A 25,354-nucleotide genomic window follows, 5' to 3' on the forward strand; every position below is an offset into this window, starting at 1 on the left:
CTAGCACTAACTATAATCTTTATCAAACAGGAAAGGTTTGAGCCTAATCTTAAAAATAAAAATGCCGTCTGTCCCCTGAATCCAAACTGGGAGCTGGCTCTGCAGAGGAGGGGCCTGACAGCTGAAAACTCAGCCTCCCATTCTACTTTTGGATATGGTAAATGGCCTGTATTTGTATAGCGCTTTACTAGTCCCTAAGGACTCCAAAGCGCTTTACATATTCAGTCATCCACCCATTCACATACACATTCACACACTGGTGATTTACATTTACTTTGTTACAACTTTGCAATTAAAATGGATGGAAAAACTAATATGCATTTTTTGTGCACAATTTAACTATATTGCATATTTGGAATTGTTAGTTGAAATTGAAGATAATCCATGCAGGTTCATGCAGAACAGGGAAACTTCACATAAAGGCCTGAAGATTAGAATCCAGGACCTTCTTGGTGTGTCTCCCTTCTTATTTATTATATTATTATAATATATGATTTTATATCATTGTTGCTGATTCTATAAATAAAATGTAATAACAATGTAATTAAAAATGATAACAAAGACTTGCACTTAATTAGGCAGGATTCACATAGCACTTTGAGAATGGGCCCCTATGTGTAGAAGGATGAATGGGGTACATGGTGTAGCCTATAGATAAGGGACCACTCTGTGCTACCTGAGATAAAGAAGACTACGGAAAACGTGTGTATTTTATGTTTGAGTGAATTAATATTAATGAGTTCTGGCAATTTTCCTTTGGGGAAGGTCAAAACCTCTTTGGTAGGTCCCCAATTATTTTATATGTAAGAAACACTTATGAGTTAAATGTTATACTGATCACTTACTTAAAAGCCCTGTTTATTTCATATTTAAATGTGATATTGATAATAACAAATGAATTTGTAGTTATTATTTCATTTTATTAATTTATATTTTACTTTAGCGGGACTTTGAACTGTTTAGAAGAGAGGACAACTTTAATCCCGTTTTTTATCACATGATTTTCTTGCTCAGTGTGATCAAAGTTCAGAACTTGTACTGCTGGAGATGAGAAGAAGTTATTTGTAACCAGACTCTCTGGAGTGACGTTGGAGGACGTGATTGGTGGGCGGTTCTGGTATATATCCGTCCGGCTTCCATCCCACCTTCTCGCCAGTGGAATTTCATCTCAGCTTCTGCACCTTCAGGGCAGACGAGAACATAAAAATAAGTAAGTACTTTTTAGTTTCCTCCTGAACGTGACTATATCCTCTTTACACATGACTTCAGTTTTTTATGTCATAGCTGTGCTCGTTAAAAGCGGACAGTTTTCCCGTGAACCCAGATCGTTATAGCGTGCTCTGGCCTGACTCCGTGTCATTTCTCCCGTGCTCAGCTGTATGCCTACGTGGACTTAGCCAGCTAGAAGAACCAACTGTATTCGAAGCTAACATTAGCACGCTAGCTAAAGGCTCCCAGTTCAACTAGTTTTAACGAGCTCAGCAGTGTTGGCTAAAACATATAAAAACGACACCACATCGGGTTGTGAATGTGTTCAGAGTTACGGTACTGTTTTAGTTGTTGATTCGCTGCCATCTTAATGCCGTTAGCTTTTTGAGGCACAGCCTGAAGTTGTGTGTGGGTCTCGTTGAGCTAACTTCACCATTAGCTGAGGGGCTACGTGTCACACGCCGCATTCAAAGTTTTTAGCAAGTTTGCTAACCAGCTAAGGGTTTGGATTCAGTAATCCGTGACTCACTGATTATCCCGGTGAATATCCCACCTCAGATAGGAGACCCATATATTTACAGTAACCCCGACAGTAGGGACAGTGTTAGTTTGTCTCGATCTCTTACATTTTTTTTAATGGTTGACCAATGTTAGCCAAATGACGGCAGCTAGCATTAACTAAAATGTGTCGTTGGCAGCTGTCAGCTTTTGGTTAACTTGATATCGTGTTAGCTGGCAGTCACACTAACCAGCCTCTTAAATCCTTAATCTGGGATTGGGGTATAATGTCATAAAGGCTCGAAGGTTGTCATGCTGAAGCTAATGGGAGTTTAACTAGCAAAGGCGAGCCAGGCACTCTGAACTTGTTAGCAGTTCGTTAGTACAAGTTGTCTCCAATACGTAACGTAAAATGTCATCTAGCTGCATTACACTGGTTTAAACTAGTAATAAGTCGAATTAATGGTTGCCACAGCTGTACCCGTGGCATGTTTATTTAATGTTCTGGGGTCTCTCTGGTGAATGCTCTCCACTTACTCTTATTTTGGTTTTAGGCTACACATTTTTAAGAAAGCGTGCCACATTTTTCTTTCCTTGTTGTTGTGTTTGTTTGTTTTTTTTAAAAGTAAAAAACAACCTCTTAAATTCTTTATCTTGTATCATTGCATTAATAAACATTATTACATTGCACAGGTTCTGCTGGAAGAAGCGGTTCACTTGTATGGTTTTAATATTGACTGTGTTATAGTTTGTAGTAAAAAACAAAAAGAAAGATATCTCGGAGGAGAAGGCAAAGTAATTTGTCCTTACAGTTGAGGAATTTGCATGTTTCATTTTAAGCAACGGATGTATACTGTGGTTACATGTGAAGAGGTGACGGCTGCAGGACAACTTCAAGTATAAAAAGAATCTCTCATTGCTTAGCACTGTAAATATGTGGCCTCCATCTGGGTCATGATCCTGTTTCTGGACCCCCCTTTTCTTTCCTTTTCTTTTTTTGAGCAGACTTTTTGCTCTGGAATTGCCAAAGTTGTGCCAAAACACACTTGCGCTTTAGTGCTGTGGCAGCTATTTGTTGAACCAAACTGCTAATCAAAAGGCCTCTGGCCTTTCAAGGGTAATTATCATATCAGGCCAGTTCTTTCTTTTCCAAGGAAAATTTGTTCAAAGAAAAGGGTTTCCTGAATCCTGTTGCCATTCTGGAGTGCTCTCCGTAGTGCATATAGGCTGGTCCTATACCTGCTTACCTCCAGTAGATTATTTTAAAAGAGATAATAGTGGTGTCCTGATACACAAAGTTGACAATATCATGAACATGCCTTAAACATTTGTTATTTCTAAAAACCACTTTATGGCTGTGTAGAAGCATATAGAAAAACAAGTCCTTTCTGTGTGGCATTTGTAAATGCCTGTTGACTTTACTGAGGATAATTTCAGATCATACTGAAACTGAACATTTTGTAAATGATATTGTAAATTATGGCATCTGAAGCAATCAGACTTCCAATTTTATTTTAATTATTAAATGGTAAATTAATAAATGGTGACTACAAATGTAACTTACCCTGTTTACATAAGAACTCTGCCAAATCAACCATGTGGAGCTATCTGCTGGGGCGATCCTTTGTGGAAAAAAGGAAGCAGACAAAAGTATCTTTCGTTTGCATGGTGTCCAGACTATGCTTTCAGGCTCTTGGAAATACTCCTGATGCTGGTTTAGTTTATAAACTGAGCAGATAGAAGCTGAGACATTTTGAAGACATTCCTCAAATACCCATGTTGGATTAGGTCTGATTAGTTTGAGAATGCATCAAGACATCATTGGTAGGCTCACTTGCATTTGTAATTTCATCCTTATTGCTTGGTACTCCCACCCACAGAGATACCGTCTCTGACATGTCGTCCCATTTGCTTTGCAACAAGTCAGCCAAAGTTTTCCTCCGCCTTGACCGCCTTATGCTGGTGTTGCTTTCAGAGAAGTGTATTCCTTTTCAGTTCCACCTTATTGTTTCTTCACACAAAGAAATCTCAGGTCTTTTTGCCAATGCGGTTCCTTTTTCCTCTTCCTTATGGTTTTTCTATGAGCAGCCAAACCTCTGCACCCTGTAATGTACAGCATGTGAATGGTCAATTAGATAAATGTACAGGCGTTTTTTGGGGGGGACTCTTTATTAGAAACTGTTTTGGGCTTGTGATTTGTCTTCCAAATAAAAACATAAGTGCTAAGCTTTATTAACAGCAGCTGTACACAGCCATTCTATCACTAGTCGCTTTAATAATATTAATGAGAACAGGCCACACGTTGTCACCTCTGCCAACGCTAACAAATGGAGCTAGAAACCTACTTTTTAGTGCGTCTTCTTATAATATTGGGCTTTCCAAAGAAAGTGCCTGGCAGATCGTACACCTCTTCCCAAACAACACTCGGTGAGTTAATAGCGTTCGTCCTTTGGGAGTCTGTCCACACCTCAGTGGAAAATTTGACTGTTTCCAAGGGTTGTTGAGCAAGTGAGGAAATCTGTGACATCAAACTAGCGAAATGAATCCCAAGTGTTTCTGAGACCTCAGCACAGCCATGTCAATAAGGTCATTTAATGCGAATCGTTCACTGTGTGCGTTTACAGGCTCTTGCATGAGAGCGTGAGAGCCTGGTTACCTGGCTCACACACAGCAGCTTCATCACTTGCCAGCTCTGTCCTTTTTGTACGACAAGGCAGCGTCCTGATTATGAAAGCCAGATGCTTGTTGAGGAGAGCGAGCTCCAGCGGCAGCTATGCTTTACTGCTGTTCACTAATGCATTTCTTGGCATCTGCTTTATCTGAACACTTCTTAATTTACAATTTGGTTTCAGCCATGAGTTGGCAGTGTTTATCTTACCGGGCTCATCAGAACCACAACTATAACAAAATGTGCAATTAGGCCTGACGAGTGGATATGTCTGTGAAGCATGAGTATATTTTTTCTTTTCCCTTATATTGGCTCTGTTTGTAATCAGTATCCACTATTACTGTGCAATTTAATGATCTACATTTTAAATGCAGGTCATGGTGTAAGACTCATACACAGAAGTTTATCTGAAAACATGGTTTTCTTTGTGGATTTAAACTGAGGTCCCAGATTTTTTAACAGTTGTTGTTTTTTTTTTTCTTTTTCTCCTTTCTAGGCAAAAGCTGGCAGGCTGACGGGAGCTTTCATCTTTACAGGACGGATTATCTGGTAACTGACCATTTAGCTGGTAAGTTTGTACAGATTTTATATTGGGACTTACTTTTGCCAACAAAACATTAAGTCTTCTTCTTTTTCTTTTTAAAGTTATTTAGCAGGAAAAAGACAGTTTTACTCAAATATTCACTGATTAGTGAGTAATTATGGCCTCCAACAAAATGATACATCGTCATGAACTTAGAATTAATGCATTAAAAATGCATCGGCGCAGGCCCTGGTTTGTGGAAGCAGCCAGGTTTCGCCTCCATTTTTAATACGGTAGTGCTGTTCTACCTAATCACTTGTGTATAAACAGCTGCCACATACATGGTGCAACTAGTTTAATTTAACAATCGCAAATACATTTTTCAAACCATAATAAGCCTTTAAGTTTTGTACATGTATTTTGTATCTGTCCTCCCGCATTTCCTTAACCTCCTCACTTCAAGCCTGATCTCCTGAACTGTGTCAGGGTTCTAACACAAATGTGCAAAAATATGCTTATTTATTCATAATGTCGTTGTAATTACTAGTTATCAGATTAGATATACGATCCTCTCATCTCCGTTTAGCTGATAATGAGACTGCTAAACAGTAGCTGGTTTTAAGTTAACATTATGGCAGCTAGCATGAGTCCTTAAAAATCACACTCTCCCTCTGATAAACGGTTTGATAACATTCTCACATTATAGGAGTTTATTCGGTAAGAGTCCAGGTCCAACAATTTTGGTTGTTTAGTTAGGATCTCCTAAACAACTCACCTCAGTATCCTTATCATCAGACTCGTTTTACAGCCTCACCCAGAGTAAATAGACATGGACACCCATCATATTGACAATCAAAGTAAACAGCAGACTGACAGGCTACGCTCGTTACAGATGAACGGCAGCCAGAGTTGCTTGTCATACAATATACATTAATATAAATAACACAAATATACAGTGAAATAACTGTGAGAATTAAAAGATTTTTATCCTGCACAAAAAGCAAACTGGTAGAAGATGTGTTACTGAAATGTCCATTAAATAAAGTGTGTTTTACATGACATGGTTCAATATTACAACTTATAGTCCACATTTGAGGATTGTGTGAGATAATAAAATGCCCTTAATGCTTGACCTGGGCTTTTACCTTTTACCTACCCCCCCCCCCCCCCCCCCCCCCAGTGACAACTAGGACAGGCTCCAGCTAAATCTGAAGTGGATAACTGGCTTTTTTTTTCTTCCTTCCCTTCATGGATAACTTTGGATTTGGATCACTGGTGCTTTAAATTTTTTTGCAGTGAAACACTTCGAAGTTACCTGACAGTTTCACTTAAAATAAGTTTTCAGGCCAAGAATGATCAGTTGTAACCGTTAAGAGATTTAATTTATAGTGCCGCTAATGAGCAGTGGGCACAGGAAGTTTATGCAGTCTGACAAGGAGGAGGCCCCACTGCAAGGGTGTTCATAGAGCAGCTAAACACACAGCCACATGGAAGCAAATTTCCCACAATTTACAGATCGATGACAAAACAAAGTCAGGATGCAGTCTTTATGCTTTCAGATGAATTTTAGTCACGCTTGGGAGGGAAACTCCTCACTGAAGCAACTTGCATTCTTGTGCTTTAGCTAGAATTTATGTTTGTCTACAAAGCAAGAAGAACGAGGTGATGACTTTGGCTGATATCAAGTTTCATCATTGATGGTTAAACCGAACTGACCTGTAGTTGGAACACAGAGTGCAGTTGTTGTTTTTAATGGAACTCAATCATCAACTTTGTTTATAATTCAGAAAGCCAAAACATCAACAACATCAATTAATTTCATTTTGTTTTTTTAAAATAACTGTTATAGATAAGCGGATTGGCCTTGTGGTTTCTTTCTTGGAAAGAATTATTGGTTCAAAGATCCTAGACAGGGCTGCTGAGCTTTATGTTGGCGGATTTTTGCTTTAATCCTATCCAGCGTGGACATGCAGAGGGGTCAGTGGGGTAAAATCCTCTTAACCTTGCAGCCTTGTCACTTGGCTACATTTCTTAGAATAGAACTGGAGAAGATGGTTGAACAGAGTTCCTGTTGGAAAAACAAAATGTGCTGTAGCTGCAGCCCTGCCCACACCACCGCTCTAGGACGTAATCTCTTCAGTTACTCTCTACTTAGACTCGGCATACATTAGCAAAGTGCTGACGTGTGAATGTGATGAGTGACTATTCTGTCGCACATGGCTTTCTCTGATAAATTTAGATTAGATAAAGGTGAACATCCCAAAGTCCGTGTGTGATAAGCTTGTTTAGCACTTTAAACCGTGCTTGTGACACTTGCACCACTTGAAACAAGGGCCTTGCTAAAATTGCCTGTGAGTGCATGCAAAACTCAGTTTCTTGGTTAAACAAAGAGTGCATTATAGCTATCACTGTCACTGCTGTTATGCAAATTACATACACAGGGCTAACTAACTGGTTCAATCCAAAAGGTTACAACACTTTGCCATAAGTCTCTGGGTTTTAACGAGCATGCACCAGTATAACGTTTTCCAATACAATACCAGTATCCTAGCTTTGGGTGTCTGCTGTTAGGAGGGTTCTATTAATACGTTGTATTTATCATTGGGAGAAAGAAACAGGGATTCATTTTTTTAAAAAAAAAAAGAAAAAGAAAAGTAATGTAATATTAAGCTTTACTTTTATGTATTTAATAAAATGTGAAGAAAATAAATGCATCAGAATAAAAATGTGCTGAATTGGTAATTATTGATACAATAACTGAAAACAGGCTGAAGATAAAAGCCATGGAAAAATAAAATTCAACTGGCTTCATTCACCTAAATTATTTGCTCTAGTCTCCTTTCAGCTCAGTGTGAGTCATAAGGCTGCAGACTGCCAGTTCACCTCACACATTTACGCCCATGGTGCTGTTATAAGTGCAGTGCAAGTTTAACACTGAACAAACATCCTTGATTACTAATCTTTTATGTAATGTTTGTCTGATGAAACATGACTGAAAGTGAATGAGGGAGAGTTAAGCCGACTCGTCAAAGGTTTTCAGCTAACTCAGCCAGTTTGAACTAGAGTAAAGGAAACAAACAAACTTCAGCACACAGAAAAGTTATTGTAGCAGGTTATTCTAGCTGCTACGGTTGACACAGGACGAAGTAAAAACAGAACGACAGAGAACTGAGCGACCTCCATTTCGAGCATCAGCTCTGTCCATCCTTAATTTCTACAAATCAACCAGAAAGAAATCCGACGACATCTCTTGTATGAACGAGTTGAATTTGAGAAAAAGCTCAAAATGAGCAGACTACGTCTCCTTTGAGACTTATATATATTTCCTTGCTACGTGTACTGTTACTAAGCTTGTGAAGATAACGTAAGCTCTTCTTTTAGTGGCACACTCGGACTCCGTGTTAACGTGGGATTTCGACCATGAGCTCAGTCGCTGTACTTACGCAGGAAACCTTCAATGCGCACCGCAGTGGGCTTTTGCCAGAGCAGGGTGGTGGTGAGTATTTGGACATAAGACTCTATGGCCTGTAAAATGCAAGCCGAGCCACAAGTGGCTTCATGGTGTATGTCTTTCCTATGTGCACAGCTGCTGTGGCAGGACCCAGTGCTGGAGAGGATGAGGAAGCCCTTCCTACCTACAAGGAAGCCTTCCCACCTCTCCCCGAGAAGGCGGCCCAACCTGAGGGGACCCAGGAAACTTCCAGCGCCTGGGCATCAAAGATCCGTCCTCTCAAGTCTTCGATTATCACCCAGGTAGAACAAAAAAAAAAAAAAAAATTTATAACTGCATTAGTATTTCAGAGTCTGCCACAGGATCTTAATTATATGATTTGAAAGTAAATGACAAAGACATTAATTAAGACTTTACTACATGCATTATATATTTAGAGAGATGTGTAGCAATAGGAGACTTAAATAATCAAATGACAAATATGATCCTTCCATGTAAGTGGATTGTAGTCATGTATGTCAAAGCTAAAATGTCTGTTTCCTGCTGATGATGGATTCTTCTCCACCGGGCATGGCACCTGTTTCTGTGTACAGGGCGACACTGGATGTTGTAAAAAGACGAACCTTTAAGAAGGGTTTTCCTCCTCGTCGTGTAATAACTGTCTCCGTATGTTCTGTGACACTAGTGGTTGGTACGAAGACGGCATGCTCTGCGACACGCAGCAGTAAACATGGTGAAATAAACAACCATAGCACAGACACATACAGCTACAGTGACACAGGAAGCCTTATCAGTCATTTAGATTCAATTAAAGAAATGATTACCCATAAATAGCAGGAGATTTGTGTGACTCAAACAGTTATCTGTGGAAATTAGGCTTCTGTAAGCAAGTCAGAAGAAAAACTGACTCAAAGCTTAAAAGCATCGGAGGGTCTATTTTTTTTTTTTTTTTTCTTGTTCTTTCCAGATTCTTCTGGAAAATGACTTAATTGATTAAACTTGGGGAGGAGAGAGCTTGAGCCTTATCTAATAGATGAGGTATAATGCTGTTTACACAAATGCTATGTTTAAAGGCCATTCAGAACAGTCAGTGTTGTTTGATGACGGCCTTGATTTAAATAGTGCGGAAGCATAAGCATTTAGGGGGCCAAGCCACTTGGCCCCCTAAATAACAATACATTTGTTATACATCTGTTAAATTGGCTAACGTTAGTAATGCTAGCACTGCAGATTTATTTATTTATTTTTTTCCTTGTGCAGGTTAATGTGAGCCTGTGTTGTTATAGTCATGTTATTTACTCTTCTTCTAAGCTTTCAGCAATCTAAGCACTGCGCTGGTTGATAGGGACATCATCAGTCTTACTTCCCACTTGCCTGTTTCATAACTTGCCAAACTTGTCCAAAAGAGGGTTGCTGTCGTCTGCTTCCGTCAGTGTGGGCAGCTAGCTGTGTTGACCCGATTGTTGACGGGTGTTGTACACAAAGAAAAGATGAATCATTAGTTTCCATGTCTAAATTTTTTGGTGCTGATTACTGCAGTGTTTAAATAAATCAGATGTCTACTTTAGGGTGGGGGATGGGTGTGACTAGTGAATTAATGGATCATTATCTTTCCTTTTTAAATAAAATGTTTAATTCATTGGCATGTTTTCAGTATGATATAAAACGGAAGGAAAAACATTTATATTTGAGAATGAGAAGGGTTTTGGTAGAAGTAGGGGTGGGCGATATAAACGATATACGATAGAAACGATAAATTTGGCCAACGATAGAGATTTTGACTATATTGCGATAGTGCATGTTGATGATGTCATAAAGCTGCGCCTGTTTTGGTCGAAAGCATCGCAGTGGTTAAAACCACTATCATCTGCAAATTATGGCGGGCGACAGTCATAGCAAAGAGATGAAGCACTTTTGAAATATGGGGAAAGCCAAAACTGCGCTTCCTCCATTTCCGTAACATTGATTCATTAATGTTGAATTCTCTCGCAGCTGTTCTATTCCCATGTTGTTGCAGTATTTTAATAACTAACCTCGTATTGTGGATGAATAATCTTAGTTGTTCTCCTGACTGAAGTTTGGCCCATGTATAGTATCCTGCTATGCGATTGCATTTGTCCCCAAGCACCAGAATCTGTCATGTTAACTTTTATCGATAAGTTGGCGTTCATCCTCCAGCTTCACTGTGCTAATGTTATGCTAACATAGCTGTGTTGCTAACAATCATTATATACCAGGTAGTCCAACTTCAGTAACCCTGCAAATGCCACTGCTGTCTTCATTTATGTTGGAAGTGGTAGCAGAGCTGTACGTTTTAATTAGTTTCAAAAATCTCTCAGTCAGAACATCGTGTGTCATGTTTAGGTGGAAACGAGCGAGCTAAGTTAACTTAACTTAAGTTAACTTCTAACTCCGTTAAATTTAATAAATTCTGTTTTCATGGATGCCTGGATGTTAAACTTAATTGTTACACCCGATAAAGCAGCAACGCTGATGATTTAATTAAAGATGAAAGAATTTAGATCGTTTTTAACTCTTAGTGTTCATTTGACTTTGGGACCTGAAGTAGACGGCGTTTTAGACCCAGATTACTCCGCGAAGCTCCTCACTACGGCAGCCGTAATGCTCTGACAATCCATCAAAACATATTTAACAGATTTCTGCACGCCAAAATCGGTTCGAGGTCAGTAAGAACAACCAGAATTCATACATAAGGCACACTCTCGATTTTTGATAAAATTTTATGATAAAAAGGATTTTAAGTGTGCCTTATAGTGTGGAAAATACGTTATGCAGAAGAACAGAATATATTGTGATATATATCGTTACCGCACGTGCTACAAATTATATCGCGATATGAAGTTTAGGCCATATTGCCCAGCCCTAGGTAGAAGGAACATTTTTGTGTATTTTGGTTACAGATCTTGGTGAGGATTACCCGAGCTGTTGGTGTTCTATTTGAACGCATTTGTTTGCCTCACATTTTAGGCTTTCTTTGTGTTAAGCTAATCCTGTTTTTCACTGTTTTTTTTTTTTTTTTTTTTTTACATGAACTATGTTTTCCTAGGTTTTCCATGTGCCGTTGGAGGAGCGCAAGTACAAGGACATCAACCAGTTTGGGGAAGGAGACCAAGCAAAGGTTTGCGTAGACATCATGCATAAGACCGGAGCCCACCTGGAACTCTCCTTAGCAAAAGATCAGGGTCTCTCCATCATGGTGTCTGGAAAGTTGGATGCCGTGATGAAGGCCCGTAAGGAGATTGTGTCCCGACTGCAGACTCAGGTTAAGAGATTTGCCTTTATTGGTTTTCTTAAATGATAAGTTGCAGACTGTGGTACCAACTTTGCCTTCTAATCTAAACCAACAGGCTTCAGCTAGTGTTGGCATCCCCAAGGAGCACCATCGTTTTGTCATTGGCAAAAACGGGGAGAAGCTTCAGGAGCTGGAGCTCAAGACTGCCACCAAAATCCAGATCCCACGACCTGACGACCCCAGCAACCAGATCAAGATCTCTGGTACCAAGGAGGGGCTGGAGAAGGCAAAGCATGAGATCCTGCTGATCTCTGCTGAGCAGGTAATTTACCACCTCACGCCAACACCTTTTTAAGAATATCTGTATATAATTTGTTAAAAGTTTGTTTTATAGCTCTTCAAAATCTGATACAATTTTCCTCTTTTTAGGACAAGCGTGCTGTAGAGAGGGTGAACATTGAAAAAGTGTACCACCCATTCATCACCGGTGCCTACAATAAGCTAGTGGGCGAGATGATGCAAGAAACTGGTGCCCGCATCAATGTCCCCCCTCAGAGTGTGAATAAGACTGAGATCGTCATCACTGGGGAAAAGGAGCAGGTGGCCCTTGCTGTGACTAAGATCAAAAAGGTTTATGAAGACAAGGTATGCAAATAATCACTGAGAAATTGTGTCCAGACTTCAGCAACAGTCAGATTTTCATATTTTTCTATAGCTGGTATTGCTGTTTATCATCTAGATTGACGCCAGTAATCGCCCTGCACATTGTGTGCCTTTGTCCAGATAAATGGCACAAAAAATGAAAATATTTACTTTGTGCAAAGTCCCTCACCTTCTTGTCTGTCTTGTAGAAAAAGAACACCACTACTATTGCTGTGGAGGTGAAGAAGTCTCAGCACAAATATGTGATCGGCCCCAAGGGAAACACCCTGCAGGAGATTCTGGATAGAACTGGCGTCTCAGTTGAGATCCCACCTTCTGACAGCAGCTCAGAAACTGTCATCCTTCGTGGAGAGCCCGACCGTCTGGGTCAGGCTCTCACTGAAGTTTATGCCAAGGTACATTTACCATGTGAAGACTGGTAATGTTAAGAGGTATTTAAACATATGAGAATTGAGGAGTAACGACAGCATTTTTCCTTCTACAGGCAAACAGTTACACTGTTTCCTCGGTCTCAGCTCCTTCTTGGCTTCATCGTTTCATTATTGGGAAGAAGGGCCAGAACTTGGCAAAGATCACTCAACAAATGCCCAAGGTGTGTTAAATGCTCTTAAATAAAGTACTTGTTTAATTTCTTTTTTAAACCTGCTTTTAACTTCTGTTTTCTCATATTTTGAGTCAAGGTGCACATTGAGTTCACTGAGGGAGAAGACAAGATCACCCTGGAGGGTCCTACCAAAGATGTGCAAATTGTGCAAGGCCAGATTGAAGCCATGGTTACAGATTTGGTAAGTGTGTTGAATCTTCAGTCACACAGAAATTTGTCAGGCTATGTTTCTCCCTGAAATTGGCTGATTGGGAAGGCTCAGGGAAGCCTGTCACCTCCCTGTGGCCTTACACACGGTAATGAAAACTGTAAGCTTCAGCGAAATTTATACACTTGTGTTGTAATTTTTTGTAAAAGGCTGTAAATGTGTTTATTTCTGCTGTAAAGTTGAACATTTTAAAATGTTTAAATTTGAAGCCGGAATCAAGTGAGAATGAGCAAACCTTAAGTGCTAGACAACAAGCTCTTCATGATTTTTGTTGTTTTGATAGGTAAGCCGAATGGACTATGCAGAGATTAGTGTGGATCCCAAATTCCACCGTCACCTGATTGGAAAAGGAGGTGTTAATAGTGAGTATATTGCTGTCAGATGCTGCTGCAACAACAACAACGACAAGGAATATTTTTCTGAAACAATGCATTTACTTATTAATTTAGTCAACCGGATCAAAGAGGTGCACAAGGTGACTGTCCGCATCCCCCCTGATAATGAAAAAAGCAACCTGATCCGCATTGAGGGGGATCCCCAGGGTGTGCAGGAAGCCAAGAAGGAGCTGCTAGAGCTTGCGTCACGCATGGTTAGTTCAAGCTTGAGTTTACAGGCAAAACTTTGCAAATGATTTCCTGTTATGTCTCTAATTGCATGGTTTCATGTAGGAGAACGAGCGTACAAAGGACTTGATCATCGAACAACGTTTTCACAGGGCCATCATTGGCCAAAAAGGGGAGAAGATTAAGGAAGTGCGGGACAAATTCCCAGAGGTGAGCTGTAAATCATTGTGGTTGTTTCTGTGTTTTGTTTTGTTGTCCTTTTTTTTTTTTTTTTTTTTTTTTTTTCTTCCCTCTGCTTTAACCTTGGCAAATTTACTCCCCTACCCCTAAATGTTTGTTCCAGGTCATCATTAACTTCCCTGACCCAGCACAGAAAAGTGACATTGTTCAACTTCGGGGCCCAAGAACTGAAGTAGAAAAATGTTCAAAGTTTATGAACAAGATAGTGGCTGAAATGGTAAATCTCAGTTTGACTTGAAGTTTAAAATGCTGTGCTAGTGTATTTGTATTTTATTGCAGTGTTGAAGTGTCATTAAGTGTTAACCTTCAGTGATTCCTTTGGTCAGGTGGAGAACAGCTATTCTGTCTCAGTCCCCATCTTCAAGCAGTTCCACAGAAACATCATTGGAAAAGGAGGGTCAAACATCAAGAAGGTACTGCACGTTTTCTGATTCTGAATTCACGTTAAATCGGCGTGTTAATTTGTTTTAAGTTTGATTTGACACCCCCTTTATTTTTTGCTTTGTAGATTCGAGAGGAAACGAACACCAAAATTGATCTGCCTGCTGAGAACAGCAATTCAGAGATGATTGTCATCACTGGAAAGAAGGCAAACTGTGAAGCAGCACGGACTCGGATCTTGGCCATTCAGAAGGATCTGGTAGGCACTCATTTTAGCATGTGTGGGGATTTTCTTTTTTTATTATTATTATTATTTTTTTAATTTAAACTAGGGTTGTTTTCAAATCTTGTCTTGTTTGCTTTAATAAATTCTCATGTTGTCCAGGCGAACATCTCAGAAGTGGATGTGTCCATTCCCTCGAAGCTGCACAACTCCTTGATTGGGTCAAAGGGACGTTTGGTGCGATCCATCATGGAGGAGTGTGGTGGTGTGCACATTCACTTTCCCACAGAGGGCTCAGGGATTGATAAGGTCACCATCAGAGGCCCTGCAGAGGAGGTGGAGAAAGCTAAGCAGCAGTTGCTTGCCTTGGCGGAGGAGAAGGTTTGTAAATATGTGTCTGAATTAAAGCTGAACTTTTGTTGAACTCATTGTTTTGAAGTTGTGGGGTGAAGAGAATGAGAAGGTAAAAAGGCAAAGAGCTCCTTTTGTATTAGCATATGCTGAGCATTTGTTTTAGTCATCCTTTTAGTCGCTCGTAAATGGCTAAGAAAATGTTTCTGAAGTTTGATTTGGTTAGTTGTTATCCCATTATCAGGGAGTTCATGCATTTCAGTTGGAAAAAGACTTGAACAAAGACCTCATGTAGTTAAAAGCTACTTGTAATAAATGTCAGCCTAATTTTATCCACTTTTTTTTTTCCTTAGCAAACAAAGAGTCACACTGTTGAGCTGCATGCAAAACCAGAGTACCACAAATTCCTTATTGGGAAAGGAGGTGGAAACATCCGTAAGGTTCGTGACAGCACCGGCGCCAGAATCATCTTCCCCACCCCTGAGGACAAAGACCAGGAACTCATCACTGTGGTTGGCACCGAGGAAGCAGTGCGGGATGCACAGAAAGAGCTGGAGGAACTCATCAAGAGTTTGGTAAGATTTCAAACGAGTTCTGTCAACAGTTAGATGAAATGAACCAACAATTCGGTTCATTTTTTTTAAACTTCTCTTTTTTTGGGGTTACAGGACAATGTTGTTGAGGACACTATGAACGTTGACCCCAAGCATCATCGCTACTTTGTAGCCCGCCGTGGCCAAGTCCTTAGGGACCTTGCTGATGAGTATGGTGGGGTTATGGTGAGCTTCCCCCGCACAGCTTCTCAGAGTGATAAAGTTACCCTTAAAGGAGCCAAAGAGTGTGTGGAAGCTGCCAAAAAACGCATGCAGGAGATCGTGGAGGACTTGGTTAGTAGTGTTTTGTTAAGGGAAGCCTTTCTGTTTATTCTCCTCTTTGAAATGTAACAAGCTTTTCTTCTTTTTATTTTTCAGGATGCTCAAGTGACTATGGAGTGTGTAATTCCTCAGAAGTTCCATCGTTCAATCATGGGTCCTAAGGGCTCACGGATCCAGCAGATCACTAGAGATCACAACGTGCAGATTAAGTTCCCAGAACGCGAGGACCCACAAGGTAAATAGTAAAGACCTGCAGTGTGTCTCTTACTTTAGTTTCTGTCTTAATATAACTTTCATTATGAGAACATTGATATTTTTATTTATTTTTAAGTAACACTTTATTTAAAAATAAATAAATAAAATAATTGTACTTAGTTTTGAAACTGATGGTTGATATTTTTAGCCAACAAAAAGCATTTGGGCATGCGCATTTATTTTTTTGAATACTCTGATTTTCTTTTAGCTGCACCTCCTGCAGAGGCTCCTGTCCAGGAGAATGGAGAAGCTGACGGTGAAGTGAAGGAGCCAGTTGATCCCAACGCACCCAAGAAGTGCGATGTGATTATAATTTCTGGACGCAAAGAGCGGTGCGAGGCTGCCATCGAAGCACTGAAGGTTGGACTTCATATTCAAGCTCAGGAATGTTAAAAAGCAACTTTTTGAAGAACTACAGCTAACTGTCTTCCTTCTTTAGGCCCTGGTTCCTGTAACTATTGAGGTGGAAGTGCCTTTTGAGCTTCATCGCTACATCATTGGACAGAAAGGAAGTGGAATTCGCAAGATGATGGAGGATTTTGAGGTGTGTTGCAGATGTCCATATAGGAATGAAGGAGCCTTGATGTTTTACTGGATATTTGATCTGGCATCACTGTCTCTCTCCAGGTTAATATTCAAGTGCCTGCTCCTGAGCAGCAGTCTGATAAAATCGCCATCACCGGCTTGGCCAGTCTTCTCGACCGCGCCAAAGAGGGCCTCTTGGAGCGCGTCAAAGAGCTGCAGGCCGAGCAAGAGGATCGGGTTAGTATTTGCTGGCGTACTAAAATGCATCAATTGTGGCACTTGGTGTGTGTCGAGGCTGAACTCTTTAGTTTACATGGTGTCTTTATTTCTGTGTTGATGATTTATATTCAAATGGTGCACTTATCTTTTCAGATTAGCTCAAAGGGCACCCTTATCATAATCCTCAAGTGAACAAAGGGCTTCATAATTAGTCTTATCTTAGGCAAACATCAGGTTGAGTAGTAGTGGGAAATGGCCAGCTGTCAGACTTTATGAAATTCCAACCCAACATTTTGCCACCTTTTCGCAAACCCTCTGCAGGCACTCAGGAGCTTCAAGCTGACCATCACTGTGGACCCCAAGTATCACCCCAAGATAATCGGCCGCAAGGGTGCCATTATTACAAACATCCGCACTGAGCATGATGTTAACATCCAGTTCCCAGAGAAGAATGATGAAAACCAGGTATGTCTATGGCTTATGGTATTAAATCGAAATGGGCTTCCTGATAATGGTGCTCTATATCGGGCCAGATGCTTGGTATAAGGGTGTTTTTGTTTTGTTTTTTAAAAATTAATTCTGCTGTGTCTCCATAGGATCAGATTACTATTACAGGGTATGAGCACAAAGCCATAGCTGCACGAGATGCCATTCAGGCCATCGTGGATGAGCTGGAAGAGATGATCTCTGAGGACATCACCCTGGACAGCAGGGTCCATGCTCGCATCATTGGCGCCCGTGGCAAGGGCATTCGCAAGATCATGGATGAGTTTAAGGTGAGGATGGTGAAACGAGAAGGTGTAGGTAGCTGCTCTACAAATCTGTTTATAATGACAGAGACAAAGACGTGTGGGGGGAAAATCCTCTCCCCCCACACAAAAAACTATCAGAAGGGAAAAGGTTATACCTGCCAGACAGCACAGTCACAGCTGTGTTCACATACAGAAATGAATGATATTGTAATTAGTGGAATAGGTCATTCCAAATACTGCACTTTCTGTATTCTTACAAACTTTAACTTCTCTTTTAAACTCTTCAGGTTGATCTCAGGTTTCCCCAGAGTGGAGCTGCAGACCCAAACCTCGTGACAGTCACCGGTCGCCCTGAGCTTGTGGATGAAGCCATCGACCATCTCCTCAACCTGGAGGAGGAATACGTAAGCTTCCCTCTCCAGATAATGTCAAAACAAAAAGTGCTTTGTGTGAGTTAATTGGTACTTACACAGTTTGTTTTGTGTCAGATGGCAGATGTTGTGGAAAATGAGGCAAAGATGGCTTATATGAGGCCTTCTGGCAGTAGCGCTGCTGCTGCCGACGAACAGCGTGGCCCATCCAAAGGCTTCGTGGTGAGGGAGGCTCCCTGGGCTACTGCCAATGAGAAGGTGAGGGTCTTCTAATATCTAGGTCAAAAATCTGCGAAGTGGTCACGCCCTTTTCTTTTTAAATCCTCATTTTCCTTTTTTTTTCTTTCTACTCTTAAGGCCCCTGATATGAGCAGCTCTGAAGATTTCCCAAGCTTTGGAGCCCCAGTGGCAACCAAGGCCTCACCCTGGGGACCAAAGCGCTTCTAAGCCGTGCTGCTACAGACGGGCCTGAAATTAACCAACACAATCTACCCCGTTATTCTCCCCAACCCCCTCTTGACCTGGACTGACCGCTGACCCTAAAAGTCTTCAGTTCTGAGACTGTCATCCTTCTGTCTACTTATCTCGGTCTAGCCTCGCAGATTCAGTCTAAAAGTGTTCTAAGATACCGTAATTGACTTGTGAGCTCTGTTTCTGCATTAAATACTGTCTTATGCTTAAAAAAACAAACAAACAAAAAAAACCAACCCATTGTTACGGTGAAGTCTACAGTCTGTAAAAGACCGATGTTTAAATGTTGATTAGACAAGACATTTCATTGTGGTTTGAACTGTTATACCAAATTCAGTGGTGGCCAGACATGAGGTTCTTTTTATTTTATTTTTAAATTTTTTTTTTTTTTAAATTCTTTTTGAGCTGCCCTTATCTTAGTTGCCTTCGCAGGGTGGGGTGAAGCAATTGAATTGCTGCTGGTGACCTATTCAGACATGAAGCCTGACCAGCGAGGCCAGCTGTTTCAGTATCCCACCCCTCTCCTGCCTTATTCATGTAGCTGCGTTGAAAATTGTCAGTCATTAGCCCTCAAGCACACTCTAGTGGTTGTCCTCCGTCATGTCGTTCCATTTGCTTGTAACTGTGCTTCTGTGTATACGGTCAAGTAGTGGCACGTACCTTGTAGCCTTATGAATTGGTGAACTTTTCAAAGGGGGTGTGGGAGTGGAGGAAGGGTAGGGAAGGGGGCGGGGGGTGGTTTTAGCCAGTGCAGAATGGCACCTACTCAAACTGCCAGATGCTTGGAGATCATGCCAGAACTAAACCTCTTGCAACACTAGGCCTAGAGCTCCAACGTATCCAACCTCACACTAACTGTTGGACCTATATATTTTTTTCTTTTTTCTTTTTTTTTTTTGACATTCAAAAGTAAGTCACTCTACAAAATAAAATGACTGTGTGTTTGTGATCAAAACGGCAGACCATCGTGTGCCAACTACCTGTCTAGTGATGTCCTGTGTTACTCATCCTCTGTATTGGGTCAGTGTCCAGTCCTTTTGTCTTCCAGTTGCTATGCAGATTGCTCTGTTAAATAGCAATGGCCCTTTTTATTTTTAATCAGCCTTACAACTAGAAAGATACAAACCAGGTAGAGATGATGTTGAGGTGCATTTTTAATGGACAACTGGAAGGTATGTCTATTGTTTCCTCAAACTCTCGGGACAGTCCCGCCCCCCCCCCCCGCCTCTCCTCCTCAATTACTAGTTTACTTTGCTCGAGTGGAGATTTAGCTTGTCAGCTGCTAATTCAGCATCTAGCATCAGCCTACCTTGGTTTCTATCCTCCTAGTATTGAATGAAAGATTATGCAAATACCATTGAAGTGAACGGTTATGGATGACACTGGAAAAGAAATTGTCCAAAAAAGTCAATAAAAATTGAAAATGCTCTGTGCTTCTTCATCAGTTTTTTTTCTTCCCTCTATCAAGCAGAATTTCTAATTTTTCAATGAAATCTAACACACAGAAAACACGATCAATATAATAATCTGCCCATCTATATTACTGCCATGCATGGAGACTCATTGAGATTGTTTCCTCTTTTCTAATTTGATGTCTGTGGTGATCTAAAACAAACTAGGTGCAATGTTAGTCAGATATTGTATTAATGAACAATAACATGATTCCTAATATTCAGAGCAAAAATCCCAGGAATTGTATCACTACTTCTGTATTATTTTACCAAATTTAACAGTTTTAAAGTCACCAGAATTTATGTTTTTTATAAATAACCTGATGAGAAATCCCTTCATTGCTGGTGTTTATCCTGTTAAAATAATGTGATGTTCAGGTCCCGGAGCATATGTCATGTCATGTCACAGCATATCTCTACTAGGCAGCAAAGGTGATGCAAAACTTAGTGCTCATCATGGTGTTACATAAAAACAAACCAACAACAACACCAACAAAAAACAATTTCAACAAAAAGTGCAAAAATAAAGTCACAGAATATAGGTAAAACATTTCACATTCATCAAATAATAAGAAAATTTATTTTAACCACAGATTTATCAATAAGCCAAAAAAGAAAAATCCAGGCAGAAGATGAGCCTGATTATTGGTAAAAAGATAAAAAATAAATAAAAAAGAGACTTTTCATAACTTGTTTTGAGCTTCTATCCCATATGGTGACCCAAACCTTTAAAGTTTACCCCAAATGCCAGTTTTCAGCTTTTCTCCAGTGAATTAAAATGAAACACATCAAACTTCCAGGGTATCAGTGCTTGTTTCTATTCCTCTAATGTCATAGACATGAAACTGGTGTAGTTGTACTGTTGAAACTACAATACCTGTGATACTGATACCTGTGATACTGATGAAATCAAAAGGTTATTACAGAAAAATGCTTATCAGAAATCAGGTGTTGTCGTCAGACTGTGACATAAAATTAATTTGGTTGTAATGTTTTTCTTCAGACCTGGAAATTTGATGTTGAGTTCTGACAAAAATAAACAAAAATTAAGCACATTTAAAACGTTTGGCCTGTAGTTTGGAAAACACTCATTTTATGAGGGTAGAATTTTGTCCTCATAGTATGAACTAATGCAAAAAACGGGCTGACTCTGAGGGGGTCAGGTGGGAAATGGAACCATCTTTGTAGTCCTTACCCTTTTCTGAGTCTGGGCAAATGTGTGAAACAGCGCCCCCTGGGTTGTAAAGGCTGATAAAAATCAAATGGCCTCAAACGGGAGTAGGGTTGAATTGATGAATTGTAGCAAGGTGAGTTCATAAGCATTAAATAAATAAGAATAAGATAGTTACAGTTGAGGTCAGTCTATAACTATAACTTGGGACAGAGCGGTCACACTTTACCTGAAACAAGCCTGGAATTGTTAGCTAACATCAGCATTCTGTTTGCTAACAAAAGCTTTGGACAACTTCCAGCTGTATCGAGTTTATCTTTTATTTATTTATTTTCAATAAAATCGTCGGACGTAACATAGTGTGGATCCTTCCTCATGAAAGACACAAAAGTGGACGGGACATCGAATAAAGTGAGTAAAAGTATCTCTTTTCAGTTTGCTGTCACCTGGTCACACCTGTGGCTGAGTGTGAATTTAACTACGTCTGTTTATTTGGTATGGTTCGTATCACACGTCTTCATTGGGTTTTTAGTAATATGCTAACGGTAAATTGTGATTTAAGCCAGAACACAGTGTATTAAAAAAAAAGCTTTAAGAAAGCAGCTCAGTAAAAACAACAAACAAACCCAAAATATAATGACAACACAAAACAGCTCACAAACGTGCCCCTCAGTTTGAGAACCACTGATATGACAGAAAAGTGTTGAGAAAGAGCAGGGCTGAATAAACTATTGACATGAGCGAACAAATAATTCACTGCCAGACTGATGTGGAGGAGTTCCTGTGTTTGTCTGTGAAGATTCTCAGTCACTTCCTGTGTTTGTCAAATACGCCTGAAAGGTAAAATGTTATTTAGTGTGATGGCCAGCATCATACTGGAAAGATAAAATCTGTAAAATTAGTTTGTTCTGTTTACTGTTTGTTATTGAATTTGCTGATAGATCAGTATATACATACATGACAAATATTCACCACAATGTAGAGCAGACGACAAAGAAACTAAATGTAGGGCAAAGATGATGTGTGTTAGATAATTTGAGGAACGATATCGGTGCTAAGAGGTCGTGTAAATCCTAATAGGAAACACTGTTGGTGTCACCATTATCAGGTCATTGTTTTGGAAATCAGGTCACTGTTCATACAGATTTTATTTAAAGTCAAATGTATCCATCCAGCGTGCTGCAAATGAAAATTCTCCTTCCTACTGATGCTCCTGAAAACTACTGAAAAAGGTAGTTTGTAATCACTGTTGAGTATTCCTCTGCTGAGCTCTTTCAGTATCACAAGGTTCAGAGCTCTCCTCCCTTTCGTGGATTACATGTGTACATGTTTGTGAACAGGCAGCAAAGAAATGGAGATGAATGTTTTCCTCTCTCCCCGGTCTCCTCTTGAAAGCTGATAGTCGCACTTTCAACACTCATGAAGCGCTCCTGTGTTTGAAAGGAGCAACGTAAAGCTCTCACCAGAGCTCTGAGGCATAATCATGACACAATTAAGATAATTTCCCAACCACTGCTGGTGGCAAGAAAAGCAATTTTTACGCCTTGTAATCGAGTCTGGCTGTCAGATTAAGATAGCAGGTGATTTGAGGGAAATTGTCTTGGCTAACTCTTTGGAGTGGGATCCAGGTGGCCTCAGGTATCTCTTTGCCCATTGAGGTTGCCTGGAAGGTAATGCAGGTTTGATTTTGAAAATGAAAGAAACATTTGAGTGGTGGATTTGTGTCTCTGGGCATTTGTCATCTTATTACCTGCCTCTGCTGCCATCTACTCCTGCATCTTGCCACATGAAAGAGCCAAGTGGCCCGTTATCTCTCTCACACTTTCTTTCTCTGTTTCCCCTTTTCTGTCTTCGACTTGCCATCCAATGACAAACTTCAAATTTGACCCATACTGTATGAGATTACCACATGTGGGGGTTGGAAATCTTGGCCAATGTTAGCTTCTTGTGGTTGATTTTTCAGCCATTTTGGTTTTTAGGAATGTCAGAATGGGGAAAAAAAATGCTGTCCTACTTGGTCAAATGGATCTGATTTTGGATCATGGCAAGTTAACTACTTCAAACAATACAGTTTAAATATCTGTAACAATTATTTGATTAATTCAGCCAACTGACAAACTAATCAGGAACTATTAAGAGCAAAAAACCAAAAATGACAACAATAATCCAAAGAAATATAACATAATGATTTTCAAATAATCGTTAAGTTATAAATGGTCTTCATATTTCTTATCTTAAAATGTACTTTTCCCCCTTGTTTCCGTCATTGCCTGGCAGTTTGTAACATGCTGCTACATCCAAAAGGTAATGCACCTTGAAGCTGTTTGCCAGCCAGCAAAAATAGACGAACAGCTGCTCGCAACCAGGTGGCAAGATTAGATATTGCCTCTGTACATGCAAAGCCAAAGATGGCTACTGTGGAGCTTCTTCAAAAATATAAATGTGAATGAAGTCCAGTCCAAACCAGGTGAAGCTACCATGTTACAAGTTTGTACACTATCATTTGACAGCAGTTTGGGGTCGTTGTTCTTTAAGGATCTGAGCGAATATTGAGTAATATTTCTGCTTGAAGTATTTAGCAGTATTTCTTTTTTCAAAGAAGCATCTCGTGAAAATTTGGCAACTTTTCAGAAAATCCTAATGCATTTTTCAGTATAAGAATTGGTTGCTTTATTTTTTTTGTTTCTTTGCAGCTGGCACCATTCAGTGAGTAACAATGGTTTACACAGCTCGATATCCTTAATGAATGTGAATTAGCTGAAGATTTTAAAATGAACTGTCTGATCCTTGATGATTTTACATGTAATTATATTCACATATGTACATGTTCACATAGTCATGTCTATGAAATTTGTATCTTAGCAAAGCAGCAAGTACTTAGCTAACAATGTAGTGTTTAACTTCACTGTTTTATACTTGTTCTGTCATCTAATAACAGAAAAAGCAACTACACAAGTTAAACATGCATCTCATTTCTATATGGAGAATATAGTAGTGACATTGGTACAGTATTCCTGCAGCAGGCAAGTGGGCCATGACATTAGCCTCCAGAAAAGAAGGACATTGTTGGGAAATTCACAAAGAACCCAGTGACTGGATCATGAAAATGTATGTTAAGGTCTTCATTTAGTAAATTTGGGTGAATTTGCCAAAAAAAAAAGGAAGGCAAATAATAAAAGACTGCAAAAGACCTTTCTAAAAAAATCCCCAAAGTTCTAGTAAATTTCTTTTTATTATAATTTCAAATAGAAGTATGAACTGCATAGCACATGTGATGGAGAATGAAGCTGCAGTTGAAGCCACAGTTTAAATCCTTATATCCACTAGATGGCATCGATAGACTTGAGTTTGATCTCTCAGCCAGCAGCAGCCTCTATACTACTGTCCAGCTCACCCCATACATGTTCACATATTAAATTCATTGTAAACAGATGTGGATAGCCCCTCACTGTTCACTGAAATATCCTGTTTACTCTTTCACCCGCTGTGACATTATAAGTAACATTCCTTCCTTTTCTCTTATTTTGTTAAATTTGAATTCTTGCTTTCCTGGTAGTTTTAACAGAAAAAATAAACTGACAAGTTTTCTCTCCACCAGTGGAAAGAAAACCATTCAGACCCTGAGTGTACATTTTACCTGTTTTGGCATACCGGCTGAATTTAGTCATTTTCATCTAGTTTATAATGAGTTTGATGGTTTACATCCTGTGTGTTAGATGCATCTAGTTGAACATTATGGTGTTCATCTTAAGCTATTCTACATGATTGAAATAGTAAATAGTTAAAAAAGAAAAGCAGAAATTGCCATAGAGTCTCCTGGCTTGCCTCCCTAATTTTCATATTTTAGTTGCTAAAAAAAAGTCTCCATCTGTCTGTGTGTCTAGGTCAATTTGGATTTTAGGGCCCTGGCAGTAAATGGCACTGGCAGACTGTGGAATCCCCTTGCGTTCAAGACTGGCAGGGCTCAATCAAATGATGAGAGGCGACACATTCATATGCTGGTGAATACAACGTTCCCTGACACACGCTCTCGGAAAAGGCTTGGCCACATGAAATATTGCTGAACTCGAACACTTCCATAAAAAACCCTACTTCAATTTGCCTTCTGATTTGCCTTGCATTGGGTTTGACTCGGTCAAGTTAATAATAATAAAAAAAAAATCAACAACCACATTTCGGCGAATTCTTGAATCCGTTGACAGGATAGGAGTACCGTATCCCAAGATTTTAGCGTGAGAATGGGCAGGCCACATAACTCAAATATTTATTTGACTGTGTCAGCACTTCTGGAGTAAAAAGGAGCAAAGAAAAGCAGGCTGTGATGGTGGGGAATCTGTTATACTGACCAGTAGGGGTCACATTTGGCCAGGAATTTTTTTTTTACAGCCATTTCCATGCCCTTTGTGCAATTAAAATGTAAACAAAAGAA

The 25,354-nt window shown here is 39.9% G+C and overlaps 1 protein-coding gene across 1 annotated transcript; it reads left to right on the top strand.

The window, feature by feature from the left end:
• Window positions 1-1,091: 1,091 nt before the first annotated feature.
• On the top strand, window positions 1,092-19,730 carry hdlbpa (high density lipoprotein binding protein a). The gene is made up of 28 exons (XM_087835603.1): window positions 1,092-1,210; window positions 4,872-4,943; window positions 8,280-8,394; window positions 8,485-8,651; window positions 11,417-11,632; window positions 11,718-11,924; window positions 12,032-12,247; window positions 12,454-12,660; window positions 12,750-12,857; window positions 12,946-13,050; window positions 13,361-13,439; window positions 13,527-13,666; window positions 13,746-13,850; window positions 13,984-14,097; window positions 14,207-14,293; window positions 14,389-14,520; window positions 14,647-14,865; window positions 15,189-15,410; window positions 15,504-15,722; window positions 15,807-15,945; window positions 16,174-16,325; window positions 16,405-16,509; window positions 16,593-16,727; window positions 17,031-17,174; window positions 17,306-17,485; window positions 17,749-17,865; window positions 17,950-18,090; window positions 18,190-19,730. The coding sequence occupies exons 3-28, from the start codon at window positions 8,319-8,321 to the stop codon at window positions 18,277-18,279; spliced, it is 3,822 nt and encodes a 1,273-aa protein (XP_087691729.1). The 5' UTR covers window positions 1,092-1,210; window positions 4,872-4,943; window positions 8,280-8,318; the 3' UTR covers window positions 18,280-19,730.
• Window positions 19,731-25,354: the final 5,624 nt, after the last annotated feature.

Source organism: Neolamprologus brichardi, chromosome 23 (assembly GCF_056152115.1).
Source record: "Neolamprologus brichardi isolate AB-2024 chromosome 23, ASM5615211v1, whole genome shotgun sequence".
NCBI lineage: Eukaryota > Metazoa > Chordata > Actinopteri > Cichliformes > Cichlidae > Neolamprologus > Neolamprologus brichardi.